This window comes from Thamnophis sirtalis, unplaced genomic scaffold (genome assembly GCF_051295495.1).
Source record: "Thamnophis sirtalis isolate CommonGarterSnake01/CBP01778 unplaced genomic scaffold, rThaSir2_p1.2 scaffold_12, whole genome shotgun sequence".
Taxonomy (NCBI): Eukaryota; Metazoa; Chordata; class Lepidosauria; order Squamata; family Natricidae; genus Thamnophis; species Thamnophis sirtalis.
The window spans coordinates 35,884,369-35,895,308 of record NW_028261392.1 but is presented as its reverse complement, the minus strand read 5'-3'; the positions used below and the strand labels follow the sequence as shown (position 1 = coordinate 35,895,308).

The 10,940-nt window shown below is 41.7% G+C and overlaps 1 protein-coding gene across 2 annotated transcripts in view; it reads right to left on the bottom strand.

The window, feature by feature from the left end:
• Window positions 1–1,720: 1,720 nt before the first annotated feature.
• Window positions 1,721–10,940, bottom strand: part of CNGA3 (cyclic nucleotide gated channel subunit alpha 3) — a 28,214-nt gene continuing 18,994 nt past the window's right edge. For both annotated transcript variants that reach the window (XM_087726858.1, XM_087726859.1), the window contains 3 exons: window positions 8,035–8,142; window positions 5,835–5,941; window positions 1,721–3,570 (listed from right to left, as the gene is read on the bottom strand). In XM_087726858.1, the coding sequence (XP_087582984.1) occupies window positions 2,162–3,570; window positions 5,835–5,941; window positions 8,035–8,142 (1,624 nt within the window). In that variant the 3' untranslated portion in view covers window positions 1,721–2,161. The remainder of the gene's footprint in view (window positions 3,571–5,834; window positions 5,942–8,034; window positions 8,143–10,940) is intronic.

The following is a 10,940-nucleotide window of genomic DNA, read 5'->3' as shown; positions in this document are numbered from 1 at the left end:
GACATCACCATTGCCAAGGGGACCTCTTAGGGCCATGATATCAAAACTATGGCACGTGTCAGGGCACACAAGGTGTTGCTCTATTAGCATGTGCATGCTGGCCAGATGACTTCGGCATTATTTGAGGCCATTTTTTCCCCTCCGGAGGCTTCACTGAAGTTTCTGGAGCGCGAAAAATGGACCCTACAGGCAAACTGGAAGTTTGGGGATGGACTTCCAGTTTGCTCATAGGGCCAGTTTTAACCATCTGGAGCCTTCATGAGGCTTCCCTGAAGGCTCCGGAGGGCAAAAACGTCCCTACGAGCAAACCAGAAGTGACTTTCGGTGGCAAGAAGCCACCGAAAGCTCCAGAGCTTTCAGGGGCCTTCAGGAGGCTTCCTTGAAGTCACTTCCGGTTTGCTCTTAGGGCCGGTTTTAGCCCTCCGGAGCATTCAGGGGCCTTCAGGAGGCTTCCCTGAAGTCACTTCAGGGAAGCCTCCTGAAGTCTCCGGAGGGCTAAAACTGGCCCTACAAGCAAACTGGAAGTCCGTTCCTGAACTTCTGGTTTGCCCGTGGGGCTGGTTTTTTGCACTCAGGAGGCTTCAGGAAAGCTCCTGGAGCGTCCTGAGGGCCTCTGGGTGGGTGGGGGAGCCTGTTTTTGTCCTCCCCAGGCTCTTATAAAGCCTCTGGAGGCTGGGGAGGGTGAAAAAAGCATGCCAAAAATGGGGGGAATGCTGGTCATGTGAGCATGCACGCTGGGGTCATGTGCATAGCATTATAGGTGTGGCATGGCCATGCACGACTGTCCTGCGCTCCCCCCCCTGCTTTTGGCATGCGAGCCAAAAAAGGTTCGCCATCGCTGTCTTAAGGGGTTCTTTCATGACCCTGCTGTGCATGCCCAGAACTGAACCATGATTATAAGCAGGGGTGAGATTCAGCTGGTTCGGACCAGTTCGGGCAAACCAGATGTTAATTTTAATCTGGTTTGCCAAACTGGTAGTTGAATTGACTGGCCCACCCTACCTCTCCCCTCCCAGGAGTCTCCACGCGGCCCATTTTGAATGCCAGATAAGTGCAGGGCCCGCACAGAGGCTCTGGAAGGGCGAAAAATAGGTCTCCTGGAAGTACTGGAAGTCCAGAAATGGGTGCATTTCCAGCCTCTAGAGGGTCTCCAGAGCCCGAGGCAGGCCATTTTCACCCTCCCAGAGGCTCAAGGAAGGCCTCCAGAGCTCGGGGAGGGTGAAAATGTAGGGTTGAGAGTGGGTCCTTTCAAGATGTGTCTACTCTATCAGGTTGGGGCAGGAGGTGCCATTTCCTCCCTCAAAGAGGCATTAATCACCTCTTGATATCTTTGAGCAATACTTTGCTTTGGACTCTGATTTAATTTTGGATGTTATTTGGAACGCTGACACTTGAACTCCCTCCCTCATAGCCCACAGGTAGCCTAACTCATGTTAACCTTCTTAGTTCTTTTATATTTGTCAGAGTGGCCTCCAGCTCTGAGCAAACATGAATGACTCTGTCAGGAAAATGTTGAGCATGAAACCCATCATGCTGTGAGTCACAAACAGGGTTGCTGAATTGATTTTTCTGCTGATGCAATATGACAGAGAAATGTAGATAGTTTACTGTTGCACATGTTTGCATTTGGACAAATCCACTCTCTGTTTTCCACACACACATTCTAGACAACATATTCTCCTAGACATTAAGGTTTTTTTTAAATGAACAAAAAAAGACGTAATGTGAAATGGCTGCATTATATTAATGGAAAAACTGCTATTTCAAGAAAGGAAATGGACAAGTCATGTTGTTATAGTTATGCATCCATATAATACAGTCTGTTCCATTCAGAGAAGCGTCTCTTTGCAGCAGGTGCTTGTTGCAAAGCTATATAATGATAAATGTGATGAAGTCCATACAAACACCTAATAATAAGATGTGATCATCATCATTCATAGAAAATCTTCCCCCAATACAAAATAAATAAAAGAAATGTGGAAATCTATTTCTAAAAAGATCAAAAAAGTTCTGCATTTACTATTTAGAAGACAATTGCTTCAATTAAAAACTATACAAACTTGCTGGTTCCAGTTCCAATCCTGTTCATATATTTGCAAGTGTGTTCATATTTTAGGGTGCAGTAGTTAGTTCTGTGCTAAATGAAGATGACCGTACATATTTAATTCTTTTTCTGTTCTTCTGGTTTTCCAGCTTCGGCTGGTACATCTAACAAAGCATCATTTCCAGACTTCTTCAGGTTGGTCTCAACTTCTACAAGTCTCTGCTTGAGTTTAGACTGTGAGGCAGTATACTCTGCTAAAAGTCTAGCAAACCTTGTCTGAAGAGTATCCATAGCTGCTTCAAGTTTAATTACTTTCTCTTCCAGGTCTTTCGTGTCAGCTCCTGCTTTAGCTGCCTCCTCGTCAATCAAGTTATCTTTCAACAAAATTTGCCTTCCTTTTTCTTCTAGTGCCTTTTTGGCCTCAGGATATTCAGTGAGAGCTTCCATCAGGTCATCCTTAGACAAGCAGAATAGATCAGAGTAACCTATGCTTCTGATATTTGCAGTTCTTCTGTTGCCAGCTTTGCTGCCTTTGATGTTCAAGATACTGATTTCCCCAAAGTAACTGCCATCGCTTAGCACCACAAACTGTGTCACCCCATCATCTGCCACGACAGCCAGTTTCCCTTCTTTAATAATATACATCTCTCTTCCAATATCCCCTTTTTTGCATATATAGTCTCCAGGACTGAAAACAGTAGGTTTTAATTTCAACACCAATTCAATCAGGAGTCCAGCTTCACAATCTTGGAAGATCCGTACTTTCCTTAGTGTATCCATATGGACATTGATGGCAATCTCAGCCTTCAGCTTATCGGGGAGGTATCTCAGGACTTTTGTTTCTTCTACTGTCTTCTTATTGGTCCATAGGTAATCAAACCATTTAATGACTCTTGCTTCCAAATCTTTAGTGACCTTTCGAAACTGCAGGTATTGCTTAATGGAATCAACCTTGGCCTGGAACTCTGTCCTAGAGGCATTCATGTTAGAAATCATAGAGCCTACATTACCCACGATGGTAGCAAAGATAAGCACACCCACTAAAAAGTCCATGACCACAAACAGATACTCTTCATCTTTCACTGGAGGTGGAGTTTCTCCAATGGTTGTCAGTGTCAATGTTGACCAATACAAACTGTAAATATACTTTCTGGACAGTCGTCCGTGTTCTGGATGGGAGATATTGGGATAAACCCAGGTGTCAGTTCCAAATCCAATCAGTTTGGAAATGGCAAAATATATACATGCATTCCAGTGGATAATAATGAGGATGTACAAGACAAGGTTTCCAATACGAAATATATTTGGATAATTTGTTCTTGTTTCTGTACGATCAAAAAATTCAAATAGCCGAGGAAGTCTCAGCAACCTGTTAAATCGCAGCTCAGGATAGTTCAGTCCAAAGTGCAAAAACCCCAAATCAGTTGGAAAAAGGGACAACAGGTCCAGCTTGAACTGTAAAGTTGATTTATAAAATTCTTTTAATTTCTTTTCATCTTTAACTAGTAGTCCTTGTTCAAGGAAACCTTAAAGTGGAATAAAGAAAAAAGGACAAAAATGTCTTGAGCAGAAATGCCTAAATTATAAAGATCCCCATACTAATCTGCAAGTGCAAAATATGTTGCAGTGACCTATTAGTTCATCTCCCCTTTGGTACCCTCCTCTTTTACACATTTATATGCTGAAAAGAGCATAAAGGGCTTTGCCTTCCAAAGGATATCATCAAAGAAAGCAAACTTTTTTTTTCAAATTTAAACATACTTTAGCCCTGTTTACGACCTGTGTTATTGTTGGCTTTTGCTGTCTGTTGTACCTCTATGTTGAACAGTTTTCAATTTGTGTAAAAGCTGCTATCCTAAAGATGCTTTTTTCAGGAGGCAACTGTACCTTCTTGTGGGGTTTTTTTTTTTTGAAGACATTTCACTTCTCATCCAAGAAGCTTCTTCAGCTCTGACAGGATAGTGGGGAATGGAAAAAATTATATTCCTTGAAGACAGCTGGTCATTTGCATCCTTTTAGAGGGTCCTTGAAGCACTTGGAGGTTTATCTGTGTCCTCAAAGTCACCTTTCAGGTGGTTCAAAGAAAAAAAATTCAAAGTTCAATGTTCAAAAGGGGGGAAAAGTTCAATGTTCAAAGGAAAAAAAGGGGGGGGGACAGAAGTCCAGTTGCCTCCTGAAAAAAGCACTTTTAGGATAACCATGATCTGGATGACTGAGAATCTCTACAGACATAGAAGCTGCTATTTTTCTCTTTTTATTACATTATTAGTTTAATCTTTATTTTATGACTTGCCAAAAAAGTTTTGGCTATCAGGAGAAACAGACTGCAATCTACCAATCAATCTAAAATCTCTCCCCTTTTAAAAAATAGTTTCCTAATAATAGGTTTGTTTGCTCTAACCCTCAAATACACAAATTTTGTTATCTGGAGGGTGACCCCAGGCAATAGTTTAGTGTGCCAAGGCTGCTGTTTAAATTGGAGACAGAAACTTTGTGAAGAATGGAGTTCAAGTGTTTTAAGGGGTGAAAAGTCTTAAATTAATACAACACCTAAAATTACCCATTTTGCCCTTTGAATCCCCATTCCATAAAATAGACTTAGGGAACAAAATCATAGGGAGGCAGAAATTCAGTGGGAGGAGAGAAAAGGAAGGAGGGGGTTGAAAAGCCAGCCTATAGGTAATAGAGAGATCCGGTGGGGAATAGAGAAAGGCTTAATAATAGATAAGACATGATAATGGATCAGAGAAAGAAGGGCTTGTCTGTGTTTTCATTCATTGAGGAGAAGGGATCGATAATGCTTCCAGGAGTTCATGGAAAATGGGGAAGACTGCAAAATTAATTTCTCCTCTTTCTGATCTGCCTGAAAACCAAAGCTTTATGCTGTGCCATCCAGTATGGGTTGTTAGAGGGACTTCAGAGTCATTCCTCTCTCTCAGAAGCAAGTTCACAAATGTTTCTCAAAATGTACCATCATCTTCCTCTTACAGTGAAGATGATAGCATTGATTAAATGTTAATCATTGAAACTAGGGGTAGGCTGCTGGGGGTTTGCAGGGATTCAGGAGAAACTCTAGCTAAGATTCTGTGCAGTTTGAAGAACTCCCAAATCCCACTCCTGGCTTGCCCCTTCCACCCCTACCAGGAGTTCTCACACGGCCCATTTTGGATGCAGGTAAGTGCAGGGAGGATGAAAAACAGGCCTACCGGAAGTTTGGAAAGGATGGAAATGGGCCTGTTTCTGGCCTCCGGAAGGCCTCCAGAGTCTGGGGAGGCCGTTTTCACTCTTCTAGAGGCTCAAGGAAAGCCTCCGGACCTAGGGAGGGCAAAAACTCCTCCCCTTCATGCAGGATGCTGTCTAGCCATGCCCACCATGGCCACACCCACCCAGCAATCAGGCAGATAACCCCTTGCTAACTTTTTGAAGCACACCCATGATTGAAGCAGCCTTTCAATGTACTGTATGCAATATATTCAACTGCTTGGTCTACCTCCCTACAACAGAGATTTGATCCTGTTATCCCTATTGGCATTACTGACCTAAACCTGGACTAAAGGCTACATTTGCAGGGCGGGGGAGTAAGGAAAAGAAAATTACTTGTAGGCTCTGCCTTGTAGGAACCATTTCTCCAAAATCTACCATGCAGTATTGCAATTTTGGAGGTGAGAGATTCTCAGTTTAAGCTAATGGAGAGGAGGGTTTCTGATAAATTTGGTCACTTCACGCCATATGGTCAATGTTCTTAAGAAGTTAATTGATGGGTGTACCCCCCCCCTAGACAATTGCACACCTGTCCTGAACTTGACAAATGTGTCGATGAGGTAGATAACATCAGAGGAATAATCCAAGACCAGCCAAAGCACAAGATGGTTCATCTGAAGCTCATCAAAGCAGGCCCTAGATAAACCACAAGATCTGGTTAGAGTTAGAATAGAAAGAAAGAAATATGATACAATAATCACATGTGTCTTGCAAGTAAAAGGCAAATTTGGAGAACTGGAGCAGAGTTAGAAATTTTAGAACATGATGTGATTGGGTATTCTCACAATACGATTTGCCTAATTAGAAAATAACTTTTGTGATAGATGTGGCCAATCACAAAACGTTTGTTTACCAAAGAACAACTGATGAGATAGTTTCCTATCTATCCATTTAGCCGCCTGAAATATATTCCCTATTACTCTATTTTCTGTGCTGGTGCACACTTCTAAACAATTTACTGGAATGCATCTCCTCACAATTAATGGTTCTTAATAACAGGCCTCCAAGCCAATAGCTGGTTTTGCAGCAGATCACCCTCTCATTTGCTTACAGTATTTATAAATAAAACACTCTTTTAAAAAACAATAAAGTCTAACAGGATTGAAAACTTAAGTAAGCACCAGTCCTGTAACCACAGAATCATTGGCTTCCATGCCTTCAGCTGACAATGTTAATATTTTTATTGAAAATATCCATCTGCAAATCCCAAAGGTGCTTTTTCAAAAGGCCAATGAACTTTCTTTGTTTTTGCTCGAAGATATTTCACTCCTCATCCAAGAAGCTTCAGAACTGAAGAAGCTTCTTGGATGAAAAGCAAAACATCTTCAAGCAGCAACGAAGTCCAGTTACCCTTTGAAAAAGCACTTTGGGGGACAACTATTACCTGGATGGCTGAGAATCTGAATAGACATCAGTTTGCAAACGTTTGGCATGGCCATTTAAAAAAAAAAACAAGCTGCTATTTTTCTCTATCTTTATGGATGCATTTGCTGATTTACTTCTAAATGACTCTGGGTGACACTTATTTATTTATTTATTTGTATTTGTATGGCGGCCCCTCAACCCAGGGACTCTGGGCAGTGAACAAACACTGCAGTCCTGTTACTGAATGAAAAGACCAAGGCAAAATGTTAGCCCATATAAGGACTGTAGCTGTTCTTGGTTGACAAATGATTCCACCAGGTGGCACCCACAGGCTGCTTCAAACATGGCATTTTATGATTTCCTGTTTATGGATCAAAAGAGCCTGATACATGCACATAATAGAACAAGGAACCCAAACCATTGTCTTCTTGTGCTCAGAATGAATAGTTAGCTAGACAGAGATGTGTTTATTATTTGGTTGGTTTGCTAAGTGTGCTGTGTGAATCTGACTGTTGTGTTTTTCCACTTCTTAGTTTCTTGCTTAGTTTGTGAGAATTGAGTCAATTGGGGCTTATTCAGCTAAACACAGTGAAAACAAACCACAGAGCTGTTTGTGTGAGTCTAATCAAAGATTGTCTTTAGATGATTACTGAAGTATTAAATAATTAAATAATAAGAGCCAAGGTGGCGCAGTGGTTAAATGCAGCACTGCAGGCTACTGCTAGATCAGCAGGTCAGCGGTTCAAATCTCACCGGCTCAGGGTTGACTCAGCCTTCCATCCTTCCGAGGTGGGTAAAATGAGGACCCAGATTGTTGGGGGCAATATGCTGACTCTCTGTAAACCGCTTAGAGAGGCCTGAAAGGCCTATGAAGCGGTATATAAGTCTACTGCTATTGCTATTGCTATAATCATTAAAGCAGCCTATCTTCAGTGTGCAACTCACTCACATCCTCTTTTTTCAATTCTATATTATGCAGGTTTTAGTGAGAAATGTTGTGTTCTCAGAAAATCCACAGTATCTCTTTCAAGCTATTTTTAAAGCATACACAACCTCACTTGTGTAGTATTGTGATTGCCTAAAAAGGAGCTGGTGCAAAAAAACATTTTGTGAGGGACAGACAGATTAAATTTCAGAACCAGAAGCAATTGCAGAGAGGTGGAGAATCGGGATGCTGGCGGGGACTGTACAATTGAAGTGCCTTCTCTTTTCATGCGAATCATATATGTAACACGTGTAAATAACTGCAAAGACTTGATTTCAAGCCACAATCTTGACCTTTTTTTAATCACCACCATCACCCCAGATGCCAGTGACAAAAATACCAGTAACAGCACAGGGATGCATTAAAAAATCATCCTTACCTACATACCAATAGACAGAAGTTATAGAATACTGGTGCTGCAATGATTCCCAACCACCTATAATACAAGTTGCTTGAAGGATCTATCACAAAGATTTCTTTCTTTTCCCTGGAAATGGGGGGAAAAGGAGGTTTATAGGCTCATGAAGAACTTTCATCAAAGAAATATATTTTACCAATAAAGGAGAATATTTGTGGCTCAGGATTAAAATGAGACGATCTGAGTACTCTCTGACTTTGGTTGTTTTCTTACAAGACATTTCATCATTCAAACTATGGTAGGTAACACTGTCACTAGTGCTGGTGTTAGTTACTTAGTTTGGATAATGAAATAGAGACAAGAAAACAATCAAGCTAGGAGAGCACCAAAGGCAGATGTCTGCAGCTAGGAAAGAAATCCTTTATAGCTGGTATTGACCATTCAATCAATAAACATTCTTAAACTGAAAGTGGCAAATTTATCTTTTCAATCACTAGAACAAGGGCTTCAATAATGTATGTAACAGCCTTGAATTCCAGTTGATGAGTCCTCCCTCATCCATGATAGAACTAACTTGGTTGGTCTCCTGCCCTTTTGGGCCCAGGACAGACCCAAATGCCCTGCTTCCATGATTTTGCTATCCCATCTAAAAAGCAGTTATTAGGGCAAATACTGATGGTCTGATGGATCACTCTGACTTGAGGACCGTCCTCTCGAACCGTTCATCTAATATTCTACCATGTTCCCTGCAAAAATGCTTTACACAAACAAGATACAAACTTTAATAAATACATCCTTTTTTGATGCTAGTTTCATTGCAGCATCCATTCATTCGTTCACTCACTTATGAATCATATTTTCACCCACTGAAATCTCTCAGGCTCTTGACAGCTCATAGTAATTAAGAGTAAACAAAGGACGACATAGTGAAAAATCAGGCCATCCCCAATGAGAAGATGAAATGTAAAAAAAGCATTAAAAGATAAAATTGTCAACATAAAATCTTAAGAATCCTATGATTCATTATAAGCCTTCAACAATTCCCGGGAAGATAAAATCATTTTCACCAGCCTGATTTTGATTGAGGGGGTGACTTCATAGTAGTGTTCTGACCCAGGTTTCCTTACAAAGCAAGAAGCAGAGTCTTGGCCTGGCAAAACCTCTTTTATTTACACAACTGTACATTCCTTTCATTCACAGTCAGCAAGGCTTGGCAAACAGTCTTTTTGAGGAATGTTTATCAACATAAACCTTATCTCATTGGGAGAGCTGCCAGATAACTAGCTTCCAAATACAGGGCAAGGCAAAACTTGTCACAGAATCTCTTATAGTCACGAACAGAACTTTCCACTCTTGAAATGACCAAATGAACTAATTATTTCCTGCAAAAGCCCACTCCCCATTCGCTCCTATTTTGTTTCCTATGGGAGGGGCCAATCACCTCCAAGGTGTGGTTTTACTCCTAAGTCGAGCCTGCTTTCTTAGTTGTTCTTGTGTTCTGGCAACTCTGTTTATGCGCACACTGGGAACAGGCTCCAGCTGTTCCTCTGCCTCACTGCTGTCTAGCTCCCTCTCTGCCTCTGACACGGAGCCCTCATCTGAACTTTCCTCAGCCCGCAGGACTGGCCCATGTTCGTCCCCAACCTCCTCACTGTCTGATTCTGCTGCCAGCTCTGCTGGCCATTGGCAGGCCACAAGAAGTAGCATAAGGCAATGTCACCATTAAGCAACAATTACAGATGTCAGCACTATCAGTATCATAGAAAGGAGCATCTGTGGCAGTTTCTCTCAGGATACAGACTGCAGGCAGGTCAATTCCAATGGGTGGAAGGAGTCCTGCAAGTGTCTCAGTGCCAAGCCAGGTAAGGTTTTCTAGATACAGGTAGTCCTCGACTTATAACCACAATTCAGCCCCAAATTTCTGTTGCTAAGCAAGACAGTTGTTAAGTGAGTTTTGGTCCATTTTATGATCTTTTTGGTCACTATTGTTAGGTGAATCACTGCAGTTGTTAATTTAGTAACATGGCTGTTAAGTGAATCTGGCTTCACATGACTGTGGGACACTGCAACCGTCACAAATATGAACCGGTTGCCAAGCATCTGAATTTTGATGATATGACCATGGGAATTCTGCAATGGACATAAATGTGAAAAATGGTCATAAGCCGCATTTTTCAGTGCCATTGTAACTTCAAATGGTCACTAAACAAACTGTTATAAATTGAAGATTACCTTTAATGACCCGCACTTTGAATTGCACCTGAAAGCTAAAATGAAGTCATTACAGGCCTCAAACCAAAGGTGAGTTGGGTGGGCAAAGACATTGGTCTCCACTTGGCCATTGAAGCCCTCCGAATCTTAGACCTGCTTTTTGACAGTCAACATTAAGACACCAGAGTGGACAAATTGCAACTCTATCATGCAGGGAGTCATTCTCAGCCATTTTTCCTTTATTTATACCCCAACAGTCTCTACACAACAGGACAAGGTGTTGACTCAGCCTGTGATGATGAACAAATGAGTATCATCAGCATACATGACACTGTCCACCCCAAACCAATGAATGATGGCTTGTCCCTGCAGTTTCATTGCAGCTATTAAAAGGCAAGGGGGAAGATAGTGAATCCTGCAGTCAACTGCTTGCCTAATCACTCTACATGCCTCTACTTACTGGAACCACGTCCTTAGGAAGTACCTCCAATAGTCAACCTTCACCAGAGGTTCAAAAACGTATTATGATCAGTGTTATCAAAAGCCAACAAAAATGGTTCAGGCTATCTCCAGCCAAGTTCCAGCAAGAGAAATATCAAACACACACACACACACACACACACACAGAGAGAGAGAGAGAGAGAGAGAGAGAGAGAGAGAGAGAGAGAGAGAGAGAGAGAGAGAGCATGCATGTTTGTGTGTGTATATATACTGTA